This window comes from Hyperoodon ampullatus (assembly GCF_949752795.1).
Source record: "Hyperoodon ampullatus genome assembly, chromosome: 9".
Classification (NCBI taxonomy): domain Eukaryota; kingdom Metazoa; phylum Chordata; class Mammalia; order Artiodactyla; family Ziphiidae; genus Hyperoodon; species Hyperoodon ampullatus.
The window spans coordinates 11,215,921-11,239,528 of record NC_136922.1 but is presented as its reverse complement, the minus strand read 5'-3'; the positions used below and the strand labels follow the sequence as shown (position 1 = coordinate 11,239,528).

General features: G+C 39.1%; 2 protein-coding genes across 2 annotated transcripts in view; one reads left to right on the top strand and one right to left on the bottom strand.

The window, feature by feature from the left end:
• The window catches only part of FBXL13 (F-box and leucine rich repeat protein 13), a gene marked incomplete at both ends in the record, with an annotated part of 183,443 nt that overhangs the window by 72,283 nt on the left and 87,552 nt on the right, over window positions 1-23,608 (top strand). Inside the window, 2 exon segments of the mRNA XM_079711473.1 lie at window positions 16,577-16,629; window positions 20,030-20,130. Coding sequence (XP_079567599.1) covers window positions 16,577-16,629; window positions 20,030-20,130 — 154 coding nt within the window.
• Window positions 224-13,133, bottom strand: LRRC17 (leucine rich repeat containing 17; the record flags this gene model as incomplete). The annotated part of the gene is made up of 3 exons (XM_079711459.1): window positions 224-621; window positions 4,162-4,317; window positions 12,365-13,133. The coding sequence occupies 3 exons, from the start codon at window positions 13,131-13,133 to the stop codon at window positions 224-226; spliced, it is 1,323 nt and encodes a 440-aa protein (XP_079567585.1).

The following is a 23,608-nucleotide window of genomic DNA, read 5'->3' as shown; positions in this document are numbered from 1 at the left end:
GGAGTCACCATCAAAAGCTGTTCTGCAAAGAGGCAGGCAAGCAGCATGAGAGTATTCCCTTGATTACTATACTGTGACAACAATAATAATAATTAAGGGAACCTTCCTTCAGCTGGGTAACCTTGCCTAAATAGGTAAAACAGTTAATCAAAATCTAAACATGCGGTTTTCCGACACCAGTTTAGCAAATACAAAATTAGCTGCAACCAGAACAATTTCTAAGTTATCCCACAATAGTGATTCTTACACTTTGTTTCTTTGCTGTGTGATCCTTATGTATTTTTTCCCATTCATCATCTTCTGTATCCTGGTCAAATGTTTCAGGGTATGCTGGTAATTTGTCTTTGGGGCATTCTTCATAGTAACTCCGAACGTATTTTCCCACAAACCACCCTTTGTATTCTTTGGGCATTTTGCACTCCAGGCCATTATAGTGCACGTTGTAGTGATGCATTAACCAGTAGTAGAGGTAGTGGATGTTGTAGTCACATCTCCAAGGGTTATCTCTGAGCCACAAGAGTTTCAAAAAATACAAGTCTTCTAATACTCCATAGTCAAAGTTTTGCAGACTGTTGTTTGATAAATCTAACTCTTCTAAATGTGTGAGTCCTAAAAAAGCAGCTAGAAACAGAAAATATTTATTAAACCAATTGGGTAATTGGGTTAAGTGCACTGTATATTATAAGGACAAATTTAAATTAAAAATAAGAGAGTTAATTCTCTCTATTGAAAATAAAGGAAAAGGTTTCCCTCTCCTCCTTTTTCTCAGAGCTCTTACTTTAGAAAACTTGCAAGTTCTTTCTCTTCTCTTTGAAATGTGTACATATCCTTTAGAAGACTAAAGAGGCCTTTTTCAGCTTTATGAGGATCGTCCTTCTTAAGAACCTGGGAGCCATCTCTTTGAAATGGAAACATCAAGGGAGATAACACCTGTCTCCCAGTTTCTGTGGGGGGATAGGAGCCTTCTTTCAAGTCACAAAATTACCTCTTGTCATAAAGATAGAAGTTTGTTTTCCTCTTGATAAAGCCAATTAGCTAACACAGATGCCAACTCACTTGCGAAGTAAGGTTAGAATGAACAATGTTTGACAAACGGTGCTGTCAAGTCTTCTTACTTAAGAACTAGTTATTATTTATCCTGAAAACACGTATGTATTAGGTTGTATCTGCTTGGCTATACGAAGGGTGAGATTTCTTTCTGTTTCTGCAATCTCTTAGCAGATTGCCTGTGATGTACATCACATTCTGGTTTAATGCTTATTCAATAATAAAAGAATCTTCTTTCTCTATTACCATTGTGGAGAGGATTTCTGTGCTGAGTGAAGACTTCGGTTTTAATTATATTTCCCTAACAGTATACGTGTCTAAATGCAAAATTCTGAAACATGTTTTTACTCAGATAAAGCTTTGCCCTTGATTAAATTGACTAGAATACAATATTTTATTTGAAAAATCAGTTTTAAGTTAGCTTTCTAAAAATGTACTTTGTGCTCATGTGCATTTTTTAATACTCACTGGAAAGATGCCACAAAAAAGGCATGAATTAGGAAAATATCTCAAATGTAAGACATAAGTGCATAAAAAATGAGAAATGTGTTTGGGGGTGACTTGACAGCTCTCTGGGATATAACTCTGAAAATGCCTAGAAGATAGCCGTTTCCCAGTTTCCTTCCCAGGGGGAAGGAATTATATTCTTGTATTGTCCAAAACCAAAAAAATTTCTATCAACATTTTGAAGACATCTGGTTATATTTTGGCAAGCTATGGTAGCTATCAGCTTTGAATTCATATGTATTTAATTCTGCGGGAGGGTGGATCATTAAAACAAATATCAAACACATAACACAAACTAATACAACAAAAAGCTTTTTTTTTCCCCCCTCTGAGAGTAAAGAAATCTAAACCTAAATTATCCCTACTTCAGTTGATGTAAAATGACCAGGTACTCTAGAATGTACAGGTCAATGCTGATTTCAAATATTTTGTTTCTGTTTCAAACATTTTCTCATTGCTCTTTTTCTCACTGCCCTTATTTTGAATTTGAAAAATATGCTCTCAAACTAATCCCATTAACTATTTTCATCTTATTTGTTCTCAGACAAAACCCTTAATTCCCCCTAGAAGAAGTCTATCTTGGTGCAAAGCAATGACCTGGGTCAATGGGAGGCGGGGGCAGGTGGCTGGGGAGGAGCAAAAGGCCAGCCCTTGCGATGACAGTTCTGAAGACACTGCGTTTTAGAAGATTTGCTAACATCCTGTGAGTTAATGATCTCACAATTTTCTTTTCTTTTTTTTTTTTTTTTTTTGCGGTATGCGGGCCTCTCACTGTTGTGGCCTCTCCCCTTGCGGAGCACAGGCTCCAGACGCGCAGGCTCAGCGCCCATGGCTCACGGGCCTAGCCGCTCCGCGGCATGCGGGATCCTCCCGGACCGGGGCACGAACCCGCGTCCCCTGCATCGGCAGGCGGACTCTCAACCACTGCGCCACCAGGGAAGCCCTCTTTTCTTTTTTTTTTTTTAAATTATTTATTTATTTTTGGCTGCGTTGGGTCTTTGTTGCTGCATGCGGGCGAGCCGGGGGGAAGTTAGATACTTGCCCACAGACCCGAGACAGGCATGCTTGTCTTGCAGTTCTTTGGTTCTCACTGAGTAAAAGAGGATCTCCACCTCCAGATTCTTCACCCTGTGGCCTGGCTTGGTGGAGACCGGCTACCAGTGACTGACCTGCACACTAATACAATGACCGTTTCATTTGGGAGAAGAGTATCTCTACAGTATTTTTATTCAATGTAAAATGAAAATTGCTTTTGATCTCAAAATTTGAAGATACTCCCAAGTTTACACTATCTGTACAGGCTAAGGTATGAGCGTAGCATATTGCTGTTCCTTTCAAAATTTTAAAAAATTATGATTTCTTAATACTTAAAAATGTTATTAATACTAAAATATGCCTTGGTAGCTCTAGAACATTCATTTTCAGTTTTTACTTCTACAGTGTTAAAATCCGAATGTTCTGTTAATGGTATTAAATTACCTTTAAGAAAACAAGAAACAATTGTACTCAAAATGTTTATGACATTAACATTGTACTATTAATAGTAGTAATACACATTTTTAAAGACAGAGCTTTTCAAATTACGAAGGCACTGCGAAGGCACAAATATTATGTATGTTACAAATCTGATCAACATTGCAGTAATTCTCAGTTCTTTCTAAAATTCAGTGAGTTAACTTACCATGCTCATTTTTGTCAGAGGCTTTGCTTAGCAAAGGGAGAAGAGATTTGAAGGATGAAAAAGAGAATTGATCTTGATCTAGGATTAGATAAAATCCATCTGGCTCTAGTTTGAGCACATTTTATCTTAATTTATGAGCCCACTAGATCTTAATTTTATGAGCTTAATTTATTCTGCTTAGCAGATTGTTTCAAATTTACTTTAAACAAGTTAAAGCCTTATTTTAAATAAGTTTGGACTTAATGAAAAGCAATGAAAATGCCAGATCTGAATTTCCTTTTAAAAATCACAACATGTTTAGCATATTATTGACCACTAGCCACATACCCTATTTTTTTTTTTTTTTTTTTTTGGCTGCTTTGGGTCTTCATTGCTGCGTGCGGGTTTTCTTTAGTTGTGGTGAGCCGGGGCTACTCTTTGTTGCAGTACGCGGGCTTCTCATTGTGGTGCCTTCTCTTGTGGCGGAGCATGGGCTCTAGGTGCGCGGGCTTCAGTAGTTGTTGCGTGTGGGCTCTAGAGCGCAGGCTCAGTAGCTGTGGCTCAGGGGCTTAGCTGCTCCGCGGCACGTGGGATCTTCCTGGACCAGGGCTCGAACCCGTGTCCCCTGCATTGGCAGGTGGATTCTTAACCACTGTGCCCCAGGGAAGCCCTAGCCATACACTCTTATTTTTAAAATATATTCTACAAAACACTTCTTTTATTTGGACCAACTGAATAACTGTTGCTTATTACATACTTCATAAAGCAGCAGTTTGGCAAATATTTCTGAGGGCCAAGCAAGTTCTACTATAAGCATCATGTTTAATTTAAATTCAAACTTCTTACTAGTTTTTTAAAAACTAAATTGTATTTACTATAAATGTTGCCATAATAAAAAAACAGTGAACACCTGTCACCTGTTTAAAGGGCTATTCTGTGGAACTTACCGGGATCTATGAATTGAATGCCGTTGCTGCTGAGGTTTAATTTCTTTAGCTCATGAGCATCTTCAAACTCCTTGGGTCGAAGCTGGTTGATTTTGTTGTGTGACAAGTCAAGTTTAACAATGTCTGGAGGGATGTTGTTTGGAACTTTCTTCAACTCTGGAAAAAATAAAAATGTTCAGGTTATCAAGCTCTCCTCTTGCCCCCATTTGCTCTATCACTCTTATCCCTGTGTGACTGAAGAGTCAGCTCTTGAAGGGGAAAAGGATACCCCATCTAAAGCTGAAGAACGTTACTATATGAACAAGCCTCAGAATATGCTAAATTCCACCAAAGCCCAGCAAACCAAGTGCATCACACTTAGAGGAGCAGATATCACTCCTTGCTGAACTGTTCTGAGAAACGTCCTAGAGGCGGCAAGAAATTAAGAGCAGGACAGCAGGCAGTGCAGCTCAGCTGGCTGGGCATCAGGCGGGGTGGTGGGGCTCAAGCCTGGCCGCCTGTTAGAATCACCTGGGACGCTCTTAAAAACAGAAAGCTGAAACAAAATGAAACCCACAAATCAAACCACTCTACCTGCATCTCCTCCCATTCCCTTCCCACTCCTCAAAGAGCTTTCACTATTAATTATTGCCTCTTTGTTGCATCTTCCTTTTATCCCTCTCCTCAGACTCCTTCTGTGAACAAATAAGCTCAGATCTTGCCATCCTAAGAAAGAAACAAAAAGCCCTCGACCTTGATGACCCTCAGGCTGTTACCTTATTTCTCCTTTCCTTGGATGCTCAAATTGGAGGAAGAATAGTCCTCATTTGCTCCCCCTGCTTCCTCATCACCCACTTATTCCCTGAATCCTGTGACTTAATTTATACTCCACCACTCCTCCCTGACTCTTCCCAAGGTACTGAAGTAACTGGACTCCTCAGGAAAAACAGTAATAACAATAGTGCTGCTGCTATTATTACTACTACTACTGCTACGACTACTACTACTGCTGAGATGACAATGACTACTACTACAAAAAAGCCTCTGGAAGAGGAGTCCAGTTATTTTTCATAGGTTAATAGGAAATCAAGGTTCACCTAATTTGTCTCTTACTATTTATATTTGTCTTTAAATCATGCTTTAAAATACTATAAAGTGTGTTTATTTTATATTTTAGCATAATACTTGCCCTTTCTTTTAAGCTTTAGCAAAATATTCTCAAGAGGTTTTATTCAATTTTAAGTAGGGCAAGTGAAGCCTGTGAAGAGAAACAAAGCTGTTCAGACAAAAGAAAATTAGAAGCAACAAATAAAATGTCCAGATTAGTTCACACCTGAGAAACAGCAGGACCCAAAGACTTTCTGAATAAGTAGAAATTCCTTGAACTAGGTACAGTAAGTTTATGAAAGGTGGTATCCATTTATCCATAATTCCCTTTTTGCTATAGAATAACTGACTTACTGATAATTTTTTCCAAATATTTTTAAAAAACCCCTTCTGGTATATATGATTTCTTAACTCATAGTATGTTTACTTTCATAAAGACTCAGTCTTATATCCCTTCTTTTAACAGCTCAGAATCCATGCTTAATGGGATGGTATTGGTAGTTCCTTCTTTGGTATACTTATTACTGTTAAATTTGCTTTTTCTTCTTGATGGGATCTTGGTATCTTAGTACCTATGTACAAGAACTTTTTCTAGGTGCCCTAACAAGTATTATGTGACAAGAACCCTATGAGCTAAGTACATTATCCCCATTTTACAGATGAAGAAACTGAGGCACAACTTGCCCATAGTCACTCTCTAGGATTTTTTTTTTTAATAACACCCAGGCTCAGCAGGTATAAAGGGAAGCAGCTGACAATTTTGCTGCTGTATCTCTGCCTTGAGTGTTTGGTTTTTTTTTTTTTTTAACACCTTTATTGGAGTATAATTGCTTTACAGTGGTGTGTTAGTTTCTGCTTTATAACAAAGTGAATCAGTTATACATATACATATGTCCCCATATCCCCTCCCTCTTGCATCTCCCTCCCTCCCACCCTCCCTATCCCATCCCTATAGGTGGTCACAAAGCACCGAGCTGATCTCCCTGTGCTATGCGGCTGCTTCCCACTAGTTATCTATTTTACGTTTGATACACACTCTAGGATTTAAACACAGACATGCTAGCCCCCAGAACTATGCTTCTAACCACTATGCTCTGCTGCCTATTCATGGTACCTTTCTGCTTCACTTATGCTGTTCCATCTGCTTAGAATCCTCAAGCTTGTCATGTAGGGTTAAGTGGGGATTGGGGAGCAACTGGGGTGGGGGTCAATATATTGGAATGGCCATAATACCTTTCTGGCTCTGTACTTAAAATGACATCTCCCTGCTTTCAAGTAGGCAACAACAGCAATGCTAATACCATTTCCTGCTTTTTCTCAATGGCAGTTATCAGCATCAGGCACAGTGTACATCTTACTGATTTTTTTCATTTTTGCACCCTCCTTGCCATGGAAGCTTCCTGAGAGAAGTTTAGAACAGTGCCTAATATATCATTAAATAAATAAGTGGTATGTGGCAGCCAGCTTCTAAAATGTCATCCAACAATCTCCTCTACTGATATTCATGCCCTTGTATAAACTCTTCCCCTTAAGTATGGGCTGAACCTAGCGACTTGCTTCTAATAATAGAATGCAGCAAATATGATAGGAGCTCACTTCCATAATTAGGTTATAAGAAATTGTGACTTTTGTCTGGCTAGCAGCCTCTCTTTTGCTGGCTTTGATGAAGCAAGTTGCCATTCTGGAGAGGCTCACATGGCAAGTAATTAAGGTTGGCCTCTGGCCATCAACCAGCAAGGAACTCAGGCCCTCGGTCCAACAGTCCTTGAGGAACTGAATCCTGCCAGCAGTCATATGAGCTTGGAAGAGGATATTTTTCCAGTTGAGCCTTCAGGTGAAACCACATCTAATTGCAGCCTTGTGAGAGATCCTCAAGTAGAGGACCCAGCTAACACATGTCTGGTTTCCTGACCTACAGAAACTGTGAGATAATAAAGTGTGTTGTTTTAAGCCACAAAGTTTTGGGGTAGTTTCTTAGGCAGCAACAAAGTTATCTAACTAACATATGGGAAATAATGAGCTCATTAAATGTGTTGAGTTTAATGATTCAGGAATATTGAGCCCTCTTGTAATAAAAATGCTTTCAAAATTTGGATTGATTTTATTTCCATCCTCTGATAAGACATTGTTTTGTTTGACCTAGAGTTGTGTCTGCCAACATATAGAAAGGTGAAAGGTTTTAAGACTTGAACTTATTATAATGTTGCAACGCTGAGGTAATCCTCCCTTTAGGACCAGCAAGACCCTGACTGGAGATCTATATTCTCTCTTGGGCACTACATGTAAACAAGGAGATGGATATCCCAGGAAAAACTGAAAACCACAGAGACACTTGAGGACAGGCAGAAGAAATAATTTCTTGACATTTAGCATTTGGAATAATTATTGAGAATGGCTGTGGCATTTTCTTAGAAGATTTTTAAAAAAGGAATAGAGTTTTATTTCAAAATACCCAGGATCCCACCTCTCCTCTCTTCCTTCACTGCTACCACATTGGTCCAAGCCACCAGCACCTCTTATCTGGATTATCCCAATATTGTCCTAAGCCCAGGTGATCATGTTAAAACATGTGAGATCCTGTCATTTTACCAGATGGCTTGCCATCCTCCAGATGGCAGAACCCTTTGCTTCCCATCTCACTATGAATAAAAGCCCAAGTCCTCACCAAGGTCCTACAAAGCCATTAAGGGCTGTAGGTCTTGCTTGCCACCAGAGTTAGTATCTCCTAGGTCCTGGAAAACAGCCTATTTATCAGTACTTGCTTGCTGAACCCACATCTGCTGGGCTGCACATGAGGGTGAATGACAGAGACCTCCCAAGCAACCACTGTAGGACAAGCTAAAGTGGGTTAACCACAAATAAATGGGTAGAAAAAAATGCTTATGAGAACACCCTGAAACCCAGCTTAAGCAATGTGGCAGACCTGTGGAAGAGGAATATGAACTGCAGAACCAACTTTGGCATTGTTACCAGCAGACTTGAGTAAAAATAGGATCCACAAGTAATACCAGGAAATGCAAATCAAAGCCTTTACTAGTAGGCTTAGAAAAACATGGAAAAATCTTATTTGTTGTATTGATGAGTAAAAACGGTTCTTTAGTTTTTAACCTTAAACTTGAATGAGAAATGCAAATGTTGATGTGAAGTAGGTTTGTCTTTGATAAAGATTACACAAATACAAATTTCCCCAGACCAGAAGTCAAATTTGGTCAATGCCCCCATTTCTAGACCAGGCACCACATGGTTATTTGCTGCTGAGATTTTTGGTAAACCTTCAACAAATATAGTATTTACTTGATTATCACCCCTGACAAGACTGCCTCTCCCCCAACCAAACCTTGCTGATTTTGAGGAGGAAGTTGGGAAATTTTTTCCATGTAATTTCTCATTTAGTAGGCTACCTTGATTGTCAGCAATGTCAGAACTACTCCGAAGGCTTGGTAGTGGTAGGTAAAGAGATATAAATGGCCCTGTGTATTGCAAATAAAAGATTCTTAATTATTGTTCAAACTAATGGTGAAATTATCTTCAGAGGCAGCTGGGAGCAATTTATGGTCATAATTCTCCCCAGCCCTAATCTTAGAAGTAAAATAAATCCTTAAAATGGTAAATTATTCTGGTAAATGTGAAGCTAAAAAGCAGTTTTAAAACTCTCTCATGTATTTTTGGCAAATCCATCCATCTCAATATGGCATAAACATGGCTTTCAACTAATCTCACATCTATTCCCTTTGAAAGACTAAGTTTTGTTGGCAAAGTGCCTGTCACCCAGTGAATAAAGCTATTGTTTCCTTCTCTTGCTGTCAGATGTTTAAGGCAAAAATAGTGATCTCTGAGGTCTATGTGGTCAAATTGGCATGTATTAGGTACCCTACACACACCATCTGATTCATCATCTCTCAGCTGGGAAAAGCACAACTAATTCCCGAGTTAAGGGAATCTGTATTCAGCTTCCTTGAGTGTGATCATGTACATGATGAACTGTACAGAGCCTAAGAGGAGGGTTCAATACCGGAAGGAAGCACCCAGAAGGCTCTTATATATTCTTCTTGGTTAATAGGCGTAACCAGAATCTTGAAGGAAGAGAGGACAGTGCATGGTGGCCAATGGCTTGGGAACTGCTTAGGGATTGCCTATGTGGTCTTCAAAGGGCAACCTAACTTCTCTACTGCTCAACTTCTTCCTTCCTAAAATGAGGAGAATACTAGTATTTCTTTTAAGGTTGTGAGGAGTAAATGACAATGCATGAAACTGCTATGTCTTAGGCACACAGAGCATTTAGATGGCAGCTCTCATGAATATCACTGCTAGTTCCACTCTTGATGGCATGTTTTAGGCTTCTTTGGATCCTCCATAGTGTCCAACGTGTGAGCACAATCAAAAGTATTACTACCCTCTGGCAGGGAGTTAGAGATGAACAGTGCTGAACATTTATTCTCAGTATTTGACATTTATTATCTAGTTATAGAATGGGATAAGGAAAACTATAATGGATAAAATTCGGTGTCATATTTGAATTCCAGCCCTGATTTTTAACTTCTATGTATTTTTATGTTTAAAAGTTGCTTAAATTACTGCTTTGTAAGAGCAAAGAAAGCAGCTCAATTATTATCATCAATCTAAAGAACATGGCCCTGTGCCAGGCAGTACCAAAGGGAATTTAATAGAGAAGACCTTTGACTTTAAACTTATGGGAATCAACAATATATCAAAAAATGAAAAGTAAATTATCAGCTGAATCAATAGACTGATATCAACCATAGTGAGAGTGATTTATATTGATGATACTAAAAGACACAACTACCCTTCATTTTATAATCTAAAAAGTATAGGCTCTGATTTACGTCGTCATTAACAAGTGGAGGAACTTGAGTTGTCCTTTAGTGTTAGTATAGATGTACTAACTGTGCATGTCATATAAACTTTATTTATACCGTTTCCCAGTAAATCATGTGTTTTTAAAGCATGAGGAATGAATTTATGGGGCATATCTGGAAGGTTGTGTGTAGACAACAGTAACTTGAGGAAGGAAAGCAATAAAAAATATATTTGTATTTTTATAAGTTGATTTTTGCCAAGAAAAAAGAGAAAAATATCATGGAAAAAAAGACAAAGGCAGAAATAGGCTCACTGGAGAGGGGATGGCCAAAGAGGAGAAAAGCAGTAAAAAAGAAAGCTATTTCCTACTATGTTATCTTTTCTTAAATTACAGTGTGGCATAGCTGTAGAAATCTTCAATTTTGTGTTAATAGCATTTTTCTCAGATAATTAATGAGCTTAACTCTACTATTTTCTCTTTGTCACCTGATGCAGCAAGTGCAAATTAACTTTAGCTTGAGGATAGAACCTTAGCGATATCAAGTAGTTTTTCTAACTCAAGTCTAGGAATAGGAGCTTTGTATTAGTTTTTAAAATATATAATTCAAGGGTTTAAGCATCACAAAGGAAATCCTAGTAAAACATGCCCTTTGGCATGAAGCACTAAGTACCCACCGTTAACAGTGTTAGGGAAATTCCACCCAATCTGGCTACAGAGAAACTTCATGTACTGACTTTTCTGCAACTCTTTAATGCTTTCCTTGTTCCAGCTGCTTGTTTGAACATGGTTAGATTAACTCTGGATGCCAGCAGGCTCAGGTGGACCAAGTTTCAAATCTTAGTTTTGCTGCTTACCTGTGAGACCTTGAGCAAGTGACTGAACCTCCCTTAGCCTCATTTTCCTCAACTGTAGATGGGGATACTATCAATATTACCTTGCTGGCAGCTGTAGACAGCATGTGTGTGGAATACCTGGAGCATAGTAGGTTCTCAATTAATGAGCACTTTCTCTCAGAGGATCCCATAACGGCATCTCCCAGGTTATGATACTGTAATTGCTCTACGCTAGCATCAACGATATACAATTCACAGAGTGTCATTGTAAGCAAACCTTTTGGTGTCATGTAGTCGTGGTGTGATCTAACCAGATGCCACCTTCCACAGTCAGAGAGAGGGAGCAAGTCTTGAGCATGACTTCGCTGATAAATGAACAAATTTAGTCCTGCTTCTTCAAAGTCCACAGATTCCTGCCTAGGGTTTCCTTGAGAGAAGCCAGTCTCCGTGTTCCTCTTAACCTTTCCTTTCTGTTCTTAAAACAAACCCTCCTAAAATAACTGGAAGGAATGATACTATGTTCTATATGACCCTAATTCAATGACATCTGGCTTTAATTTAATATTACATATAAGTTATTAACCCATGCCAGAAATGAAACAGACACTCAAATGCCTTGTTGTCCTAGGGTAGATTAGCGGTGCCCAGACCGCACTTTGAGAATGTCTTCACTAACGTGTCAAGAGCCTTACTGAAATCTCCCATCTGTTTTCTTATTTCATGAATTTGTCCTGTATGCACAAATCCTGCACACTACTAGCCCAAGATTGTGTGTGATGTAAAAGCCAGTAATGATTTGCAGAAAGTAAGTAATATTCTAGAAAGCTATTCTTAGTCTCATAGTTCTTGGATTGATACTTTCAACTTAGTTTTTTTTCAATATTCTTATGTTTTATTTTGGATAATTTGGGAACAATTAAGATACAGGATGGTAGCAAGTGTTTTTGAAAACCTTGAGACTAAATTGTAAGAACTACAGACACACCATCACTACAGCCCACTTGGCTTCCTTCCCGTGGTGTTCTCACCTGTCCTGCTCTGCACATGGTTTTCCTTAAGGTTATTATCTCCCCACAGATGCACACCATGTTTTGAATTTAACTGGTGTAAATCAGGTTATATGGACAGCGCAATGGCACTTGATTTCATACCCACTGGTTTACCTACATAAGTTAAATTACATTGGATTTAAGACTAAAGAAATTTCTTACAGCCACAGCTTGCGATGAGCAAATAAGAGTAGGACCCAAATGGCTGCCCCTCCTGAGCATACCTCCTACCCTCCTCTAATGTTCCCCAAATCACTAACCACCTTGAGCTCGGAGTAAATTCCATTGTCACTGGGGAAAGATTTCTGGTGGAAATGCTCCCAAAATTCTAAGTCATGGTGGGATGCAGAGATTCCTAAGATTCAAAAAGCATTCTTAATCATCCATGAAAACGAAAAAGTAAGAAACTTACAAACCTTTTCTTTTGCAGTCCAGTGTTCGTATGGGAAACACGTAGTTGTGGCAAAGAGAAGAGTCCACCTCGGGCTTGATGACTGGGGGTTTCCCTGACACTTGGGGTCTCGGATCCAAATGTTCCTTTTCTCCTTCATTACATAACTGTTCAGATTTTATCTGCCTCAGTTTTTTATTTTTTAGTCCTTGTGGGCTTTCACACTTGGCGTAGTTCCCCAAATTCCGGTTCCCTGGAATCTGCAACATTGAAATAAGCGTTTCCATCTCACAAGTACAATGCCAGGGATTGTCATAAAGACGCAGGTAGCTCAGGAGAGGTGTGTAAATGAACACTTCCTCTGTCAAGACTTTAATCTGGTTGTGCTGCAGTAAGAGAGTGGTAAGTTTATTTAAACCAAAGAAAGCCTCACTCTCAATTTTGGAGATCTCATTCTGTTGCAAATCCAAGCTTTTCAGCTTTTTAAACTTGGAAAACATGTTGTTCTTCAGTATGCGGATTTTGTTTCTTGCTAACAGCATGTGCAGTAAATCCTGAGGCCAGCCCGGCAGCACATAAACTTGTTTTCTCTCTTGACAATCTAAGTACTTCTCATGAAGGTATGTGTATACTTCACAGGGGAGGCCTGGAGCATAGCGTTTGACCAGGCTGGAGCCTTTCCGGCTCCCACCAGCCCGGCTGTGATTCACTCGGTTTTTCGCACCCCCAGGGCTTCCTTTGCGCTCAGCGGCTTTACAAAAGAAGAGCAGGATTAAGATGGTAACCACGCGCATCCTGACATCCAGCTGGCCCCAATTACTTGGTGTGACAGATGGAACAATGAAAGTATTCCTTTGAAATCCACGTTTGGGTAATCCTAACTAACGCAGTTCAGGAACCATGAGACCCAGCTGAGGTACGGTGGAGTCCCTAGGTTGCAGGAGGAAAAAATATTGAGACCATTGTGAGCACCGCAATTGACAAATAAGTGCAAGTTTTCAAGTTACTTTTATTTTTAAGCAAAGGCATTCCGTTAATAAAGGCACATGCAGAAGAGTGGTATAGAAGAGTGGTGTAGAAGGCTCCACACCCTTCTACTTGCCTGGTTTGGTGGCTAAATGTTTTGGCCCTGAGTGTGAATCAAGACTCTTCTACTTGCTGAACTGTGGGACCTCAGGCTAATTATTTAACCTCATCTCCAGCATCTGTAAAGTGGGACTGAGGATACCTCTAGTATTGCTGGGAAGATGAAACAGGCTCATGTGCATCAGACACTTTGCAGTGCCTGATCCAGGGGAAGTACTCCACACTGTTAGGACTTAGCATTATGAAAACTGAAACTGGATTCAAGAAATTAAAGGGATTCTCCTTACAGCTTTGAGATGTGCAATTAAGAGTAGGGCTCCAATGAATGTTCTCCTGAGCTTATTTTTTTCTTTCCTTTACTGTCTCCCAGTCACCAATCATGTTGAATGTGGGCTCCAGAAATGCTCAGGGTAAACTGCAACTGTCCTTGTCATTTCCTGCACATCTTGGCTTAAATGTCCCCTTCTCAGCAAAACCTTCTCTGATTGCTCTATTTAAAAGCAGTACCCCTTCCCACTCGCTGGTTGCCCTCTAGTCCATTTCTGGTTTTATTTCTCTCCAGGGCACGTATCACCATCTGTCAAAACAGATATTTTGCTTCTTTTGTTTATTGTCCTTCTCCCTCAACTAGGATGTAAACTTCATAAGGGCAGACATTTTTCTCTGTTTTGTTCACTGCTGTATTTCCAGCACCTGTAGAGTTTCTAGCACATAGCAGGTTCTTGATAAATATTTGTTGAATTGCATGAATTCAGGTAACCACTCTATAAAAATATTAATAATCTCATAAATTTAGTTATTATATTTTTTGGTATCTATTATTCCCTTAAGTATTACTGATGACTTCCAAGAGCTGCACATTTTTTTTTAACATCTTTATTGGAGTAAAATTGCTTTACAATGGTGTGTTAGTTTCTGCTGTATCACAAAGTCAATCAGCTATACATATACATCTATCCCCATATCTTATCCCTCTTGCGTCTCCCTCCCACCCTCGCTATCCTACCCCTCTAGGTGGTCAGAGCACCGACATGATCTCCCTGTGCTATGTGGCTGCTTCCCACTAACTATCTGTTTTACATTTGGTAGTGTATATATGTCCATGCCACCCTCTCACTTCGTCCCAGCTCACCCTTCCTCCCTCCCCGTGCTGTCCTCAAGTCCATTCTCTACGTCTGTGTCTTTATTCCTGTCCTGCCCTTAGGTGCTTCAGAACCTTTTTTTTTTTTTTTTTAGATTCCATATTTGTGTTAGCATACGGTATTTGTTTTTCTCTTTCTGACTCACTTCACTCTGTAGGACAGACTCTAGGTCCATCCACCTCACTACAAATAACTCAATTTCGTTTCTTTTTATGGCTGAGTAATATTTCATTGTATATATGTGCTACATCTTCTTTATCCATTCATCTGTCGATGGACACTTAGGTTGGTTCCATGTCCTGGCTATTGTAAATAGTGCTGCAATGAACATTGTGGTACATGACTCTTTTTGAATTATGGTCTTCTCAGGGTATATGCCCAGTAGTGGGACTGCTGGGTCATATGGTAGTTCTATTTTTAGTTTTTTAAGGAACCTCCATACTGTTCTCCATAGTGGCTGTATCAATTTACATTCCCACCAACAGTGCAAGAGGGTTCCCTTTTCTCCACACCCTCTCCAGCATTTATTGTTTGTAGATTTTTTGATGATGGCCATTCTGACCATTGTGAGGTGATACTTCATTGTAGTTTTGCTTTGCATTTCTCTAATGATTAGTGATGTTGTGCATCCTTTCCTGTGTTTGTTGGCAATCTGTAGATCTTCTTTGGAGAAATGTCTATTTAGGTCTTCTGCCCATTTTTGGATTGGGTTGTTTGTTTTTTGTTATTGAGCTGCATGAGCTGCTTGTAAATTTTGGAGATAAATCCTTTGTCAGTTGCTTTGTTTGCAAATATTTTCTCCCATTCTGAGGGTCGTCTTTTTGTCTTGTTTATGGTTTCCTTTGCTGTCAAGAGCTGTACATTTTGAAGAATTGTTTTCATCTTTAAAATTCTGAAATTGGTTTTGGTTTGCACTTACTACTTAGGACATAGCTCATTCTTGGCAGAGACAGAAATATTCGAAATGGATTTATAATTAATAACATTTCTGTTGTTACTGTTGTGGGGCTCTTTGGTTATAACTGGCAGATGTGTTTCCTATTCATTGTAACCGTGTGACTGCCAGGATCACCCCTTACCTGGAGTTGCCTGCTTGTACAGGTCTCCTCCATCTAGAATGCCGTTCCCCGTCTTTGCCCCAAGCATTCCTCCCATATTCACTGTTTTATGTCCCCTCCCCTCACTGCTTCTCTTCTGTCTCAGATTTGGAGTTTTACTTACTGTTAGTCTAGACCCAGAGAGCTGATTGTATAACACAAGTCTTGCTTCCCCTGCCAGATCACAAGCTGTGCAGGTGTCTCTGGTTCCAGAACTAATCAGGCACTTGACCTTTCTGACTCTCCACATCTCAATCTGCAACTCGTTGTAAACTGTATGTAAATCTAACCTAAAATAGAAATATGTTGTTAATTACTATGCATGATGATATTCATGCTTAATTATTTGTGGGGAAGAAGTGTGCTGATGTCTGCAACTTTAAAATGCATAAAAAATTAAGATGGACTGAGGGACACAGAGATGGATGTGCAGGTGGATATGTGATAAAGCAAATATAGTAAAATATAAATTGTAGAATATGGGTGGGTGATGGGTACATTCACTGTACAATTCTTCAATTCTCTCAACTTTTTTGTATGTCTGAATGTTAAAAGGAAACAAAACCCCCCAAATTAACAAAAATGTCATGCCACAAAAAAGCAGACTGGTTTTCTTCAAGTGCTTCAAAGCTGAAAGCTCTAAGTATATACAGTTTCTTCCCAAAATAGTAGTTTTCTCTTTCCTCCTTCCTTCTTTAATCCTCAAACAATAATAAACATGTGCATACTTTTTAATTTTAAAGCCAAAATAAATCATTTTTTTGGGGGGGAAAGGAACCCATATACTTGGAACGAGTTATTTGCCAGGGTTTTTGTTTGTTTTCTGATGAATACACAGCAGTGAATGTAGGATGGAAAAACTTTAAACATTTGTAATATGGTGTTTAATAATGTGTAACTTGTTTGATTTAGGCCTCTGTAGAAACTTGCAAGAGCTGAATGTCTCTGACTGTCCAACGCTCACGGTGAGTATAAGAAGCTTATTTTACTGTTGTTTATATAGATTCAGACTTGCTCCACTGGAGCACTAAGACACAGAGATTCTGCCAAAATACATGCCTGTGTGCTCATTTAGGATTAAATATGGAGAAAAGCAAACTATGTTAAACACTGGCAAGAAATTTTATCCAACTTATGTAATGCTCTTATTATTCCTGTCCAAGGTTGGAGTCTCTGGAAAGTGGAAACTATTCAACAATTAGACAAAAATGAACTATATTTATGTTTAAGGCCATGTGTGCATGAGACAGAAAAAATTGGGCCCCAGCAGAGACAATAGGCTCAATTTATAAGTCTTCATGGCTATCAACTGTGGCGCCAAAGAAGATGGAAATGAGTATGTAACTCTAGCCAACTCCTTCCTGGTCCCTGTCTCCAGGCTTTCCTCTACTTCCAATCTGTCTTACACCCTGTGGACACAGAATATTCCTTCTTAAAGGCAGATCTGACCACTTCACCACCATCTGCCATCATTTATACACACACTTATCATCTACACTATTGGATAGAGACAAAGCTCTTTAACATTACTGTACCTTGGAGACCCTCGGTCGTCTTGTCTCTGCCTCCCTTTCCAGCCTCATCTTCTTATAAATCCTACATGCACGTTAAGTTTCAGCAGCCACAAGCTGCTATGCTTTCTTTCCTGCATGCACCAAGCTCCTCTTGCTGTTTTGCCTTTGCTCCGGCTGTGCTCTTTGCTTGGAGAGAGGAGGGAAAAGAATGAACAGCCTGATTGCTTCCCCCTCCTCATTAAGCACCAGCTCCAGGATGAAGTCCATGCCCCTTGGCACAGGTGAAAAGACTTCGCGAATTGGCTCTTCCTTGCTACCTACCCAGCCTCATCATTAACAGTTCTTTCTTTCAGATTTCTACTCGATTTCATTCTTTCTGTGGATATTTTTAGCACCTACTATGTTAAAGATATATTTATCTTTATATATAAAGATATATAGGGAACTTATATGTTATAAAATAGAGGTTTTCTAGGGAATTTAAGATGAATTAAGTTTCAGTTCTTGCCCTCAGGGAGCTTTAGTTCTCACTTGAATAAAAGATCATATTCTTTAATTTGGCTTTCTAATAGGAAAGTCAAAAGAATTCCATCTGTGTTGAATTTGTGAACATCAAAGTCTTTTCCAGTTTTAGAGTTTAATAATGTACAGGGCTGATAACTTTATCCAGCTACATTTTACTATTGTCTTTCCCTTTGAGACAAAGACTGAGAGACAGGCTTACATTTAAGGAGTTGAGTAACATTCATTCAAAAAGCTCTGATTTCTAAGAAGCTTGCCTTATGAATATATTACATGCGGAAAGATTTTGAGTGCGTCATGGACAAATTCATGGACCATCCTGCAATGTAGACACTGAAACAATTTTTGCATTTATGTGCTCAAACATTTGGGGATTGAAATTTGGGTTCTTTTAAATATTGAGAACAAAATTCCTTTGAACTTCCTCCTCATCTCAAAGGGAAAATCAGATTATTCTATGTTACATAATGCCTACTTCATCTTCCTCTTGCTGGCTCCCATATATTTTCATCTGTGTGGCCACTTCTCTAGGGTGTAAACCAGCTTTCTATCTTTCTCCTTGTCCCATTTCATTTGCAGTTTTGCTGGTGTCTTCCACCAGGTGCACAATCACTTTGACGGTTGATTGGCACCATGAACATTTTTGAAGATAGATTCTTTGTATTGAACTATAATGCCACACATTATGTTTGTTCTCTCCATTCCTGCTGGGAAAAAGTGTACTGTATACTTTTTAATCTGTACATGTATATCCAAATCCTACATTTTGGTGGTGGAGTGTCTAGAAAAATTGCTGGTATCTTGAATGCAGTGGCAAGAGTACAGTGTTTATTGAAAGCCCTGCACTTGTTCTCATGTGTCATTGGCACATAGAACCTTTAGACAACAGAACTATAGTTTTACAACTTAAAAAAAACCCTTGTGTTCTCTTTAAGGTGCGGCTTGCTTCCCCGGTAAATCAACCAATTCTTATCCCATGTGCAAGATGCTCTGACCTACAGGATTTTGTTATTTTAATATTCATGATTCCAGGAAGTAGCTAGGAACAGAATGTGAGGCACTGATGGTCCTGCTGGAAGTAAACCTTTGCCATCCTTCGTGGAGTTCGGGGAAGCCATATTGACCATGCAGAATTCTTCCCCAAACCTCATCTCCTAGCCTAGTGCCAGTTTACCTCTTCCTGCAAAGGCCTATTCTTCCAGGACAATGTACCACAAATATTTAAAACTAGCAGACTTCTTCAGTGTTCCTGGGGAGACTCATAAATCATTAAATAAATACAAACCCGCTGCTACTCATTCTAGAACATTTTATAAATAGTTACCAATACAAGAAGCACACCATTGCAATCAAAGCTTGAAACACATCTGTCTTGTAAATGTCAATTTAGGGCTCATGCTTGAAATCACTCTTGTGTTTTTCTGTCTTTCTCATGTTGCAGTCATACTGTTCTCTTGTACTGGATTTCAGCTCCCTGGGAGAGGGTTCCCTGAATCTTTGATATTCTCCGCTACAGGACCCTCTGCATTGAATTTCATGTCCAACATGTATGCAGCCTATATTTTACTTCAGGACATCTCAAACTTACCATAAATTTGGGGCAAGTCTGTTTAGCTGTTTTAATATCTTCAGTAACAGAACCACAGAAACTTAATCACACACACACACCTCTGTATAAATATACATGTATAAATATGGACTCACTTTTTAATGAAGTCCAGTTGAAAGAGTTTCATCCTGTCTTTCAGAATGATTTTAGTAAATTTAAAAATGGATCCATTTTTAATCATTTTCATGTATCTAACCAGTCAGTAGTGTTTGACACTTTGGCACGAGCTTAAAGGGTTGAACTGGCAAGGGTTCAGATTTTAATGAAGTGTCATTGTGATGCAATGGGACTTTATTTCCAAAGAAAGGGAACGGGAGGGAGTAATGAACCTTCAAGCAAAGCCATCACCTCCTACTTAATTTTTTTTTTTTTTGCGGTACGCGGGCCTCTCACTGTTGTGGCCTCTCCCGTTGCGGAGCACAGGCTCCGGACGCGCAGGCTCAGCGGCCATGGCTCACGGGTCCAGCCGCTCCGCGGCATGTGGGATCTTCCCGGACCGGGACACGAACCCGTGTCCCCTGCATCGGCAGGCGGACTCTCCACCACCGCACCACCAGGGAAGCCCTACTTAATTTGATTTATAAATGATAACAAAGACTATGAAGAGACCAAGACTTGCATATACTTTTTTGGAGCAGGGAGTGAGATACTAGAGAGATAATGGTGAAAGAGCAAAGCCTGTTAGACTTTGATAAGATTCTTCCCTGTGTTTTTATGCAGGATGAATCAATGAAATACATCTCTGAGAGCTGTCCTGGAGTCCTGTATCTCAATCTATCTAACACAACTATCACCAACAGGATGATGCGACTCCTGCCGAGGTAATGCTTGTGTCATCTGTATTACACTGAAAATAGTTATGCTCCTCTAGGCTCTGACTTGCTCCAGTATTCCCCAAAGGCAGTGATCCTTTTACTAACACCCCACCACCTTGGTACCCCTATTCTGATAACAGGACTGCTTTCAAGTCCCCAAGCTAGTGCCTAACCTCTCCTTCCTTAGCCTTGCCTTGGCCGGTATTTGGGGGTCACTCTTGTAGCAGTTTGCCCAGTAGGTTGAGTTAGGCTCTGCCTATCTCTTTCTGGTCCTCGTTCCTGGGCTTTGGAGCCTGGCCCATCAATCCCAGTCCAGTGTTTGGACTTCTCTACAACAGGACCCCAATATCCTGCCTCCTTAGACCCTGAGCACTGCAGAGCCAGGTTCCCTGTTGCCATGCTCTGGTTACCTGTTGGGACCCCATCACCTCCAAGAAACCTGATGCTTGTGTTTGTTTGATCTATGGACTGTTGACAAGCCAGCACTTCTTTGGAGAAGAAGGGAGAGAATATAAGACATCACTAAGAGTTGACAGGATATTCAATTTTATCAAAAATTTGTGTCATCAATTATTCTTTATTTTCACCAAGGAAAGACTAATCAGGAAGAGTATATGCTCATATTGGGAGAGATTCAAAACAGTTTTCAAACTACTGTGAAAGAATGAACCATTTTTGAGAATGTAACTTTTTTGAGATCCTTTGAAAAATAACAGTGAGGCATTTAGAGAAGCTTAAACAGAGAAAATTATAGGTGGTAATTTTCCTTATCTTTTCTCTCTAACCATTTTCTGGAAATACGCAAGACTAAAAAAAGGTGGTAACATATTTGCTTTATCTCATTAATTGACTTTCCATATTCTAGTCAGTCAAATCTATCAAACATTTCCTTTGAAATTTCTCGAGTCTTTTAAAAAACAGAGGGTTTTCCTCCTTCCAAGCATTTGATATACATTTATTTTTTTTTCTTATATGATTTGTTTTTATTTAAATTTATAATCAACCTAGAATTAATTCTGGTAGATAAATGAAGCAGTGATCTAACAGGTTCATCAAACTATGACTTGTGCAGCCCAAAGCCTGTTTTTGTGCAGTCCAAGAGCTAAGAAGATTTTTTTTTCACATCAAGAGTTGTTAAACTTTTGGGGATAGCGGGGCAGGGCAGGGGAGGGGGAGAGATAAATTACGAGTCTGGGATTAACATATACACACTACTATATATAAAACAGATGAACAACAAGGACCTACAGTATAGCACAGGGAACCCTATTCAATATCTTGTGATAACCTATAATGGAAAAGAATCTGAAAAAGAATATATATATGTATACTTGTATGTATAACTGAATCACTTAGCTGTACACCGAAACTAACACATTGTAAATTAACTATACTTCAGTAATTAAGAAAAAAAGGGTTGTTAAATAACTAACCAATTATTCCAGCATCATTTATTGAATAAAACTTTTCTTAAGTGATGTGTGATACCTCTTTATATCTCTAAAATTTTTATATAGGCAGTACATACTAAAAACTCATCACCTTCTAATGTTTTTGTACATGTTACTATTATCTATGTTCTAGAGGTTATGTCCATTGTATCTGTATGGTTAAAATATTACAGCACTGTGCATCTCTTCCCAACTCCATGTTCAGTGACCTCTCATTGGTAGCTCAGAACCAGCCAAAATGGGAGTGCTCCATACCATGAAAAATGCCATATGATACAAATTAGTGTTTGATTTATTTTTTTGTTGATTGTTTAGAATGGAGAAGACAAGATAGCAGATTAAAAGTGTGTCGTGTCTGCAACCTACAGAATGGGAGAAAATATTTGCAAACGATGTGACCGACAAGGGCTTAGTTTCCAAAATATACAAACAGCTCATACAAGTCAACAACAAAAAAACCAAATAACCCAATCCCAAAATGGGCAGAAGACCTAAATACACATTTCTCCAAAGAAGAAATACAGATGGCCAATAGGCACATGAAAAGGTGCTCAACATCACTAATTATTACAGAAATGCAAATCAAAACTACCATGAGGGCTTCCCTGGTGGCACAGTGGTTGAGAATCTGCCTGCCAATGCAGGGGACACGGGTTCGAGCCCTGGTCTGGGAAGATCCCACATGCCGCGGAGCAACTAGGCCCATGAGCCACAACTACTGAGCCTGCGCATCTGGAGCTTGTGCTCCACAACAAGAGAGGCCGCGACAGTGAGAGGTCCACGCACCGCGATGAAGAGTGGCCCCCGCTCACCGCAACTAGAGAAAGCCCACGCACAGAAACGAAGACACAACACAGCCAAACATAGATAGATAAATAAATAAATAAATAAATAAATAAATAAAAATTTAAAAAAGGTAACTATCAGAAGTCAACAATTAAAAAAAAAAAACTACAATGAGGTATCACCTCATACCAGTCAGAATGGTCACCATTAAAAAGTTTACAAATAACAAATGCTGGAGAGGGTGTGGAGAGAAGGGAACCCTCCTACACTGCTGGTGAGAGTGTAAGTTGGTGCAGCCACTGTGGAAAACATTATGGAAGTTCCTCAGAAAACTAAAAATAGAATTACCATATGATCCAACAATCCCATTCCTGGGCATATATTCAGAGAAAACTATAATTCAAAAAATACATGCATCGCTATTTTATAGCAGCCCTATTCACAATAGCCAAGACATGGAAACAACCTAAACGTCCATTGACAGATGACTGGTTAAAGAAGATACATAATACAATGTAATACTACTCAGCCATAAAACAGAAAGAAATAAAGCCATTTGCAGCAACATGGATGCAACTAGAGATTATCATACTAAGTGAAGTAAGTCAGAAAGAGAAAGACAAATACCATATGATATCACTTATATGTGGAATCTAAAATATGACACAAATGAACATATCTATGAAACAGAAACAGAATCATGGACATAGAGAACAGACTTGTGGTTGCCAAGGGGGCAGGGGGTTGGGGGAAGGATGGAGTGGGAGGTTGGGGTTAGCAGGTGTAAGCTTTTATGTATAGAATGGAAAAGCAACAAGGTCCTACTGTATAGCACAGAGAACTATATTCAATATCCTATAATAAACCATAATAGAAAATAATATTAACAAAGAATGTATATATATGTATAACTGAATCACTTTGCTGTACAGCAGAAATTAACACAACATTGTAAATCAACTATACTTCAATAAAAAATATTGAAAAAAAGTATGTCATGTCTGTACCTGCAACATTATGATTAGCACAAAAAAGTTGAGGAAATATCTTTTCAGTACTTGAAAACTGTCACATCATTGATGGATGAGTGAAATCTGGACATAAATCTTTGTGGTTTTACTTTTGTCTTACCCATTAATATAAATAAAAATATTTGTATTGGAATTATACCCATTCCTCAATCTTTTGAACTTTATTTTTATTTTTTGTTTAAAAAAAAGAAATACATCAGAGTGAACAATTTTATT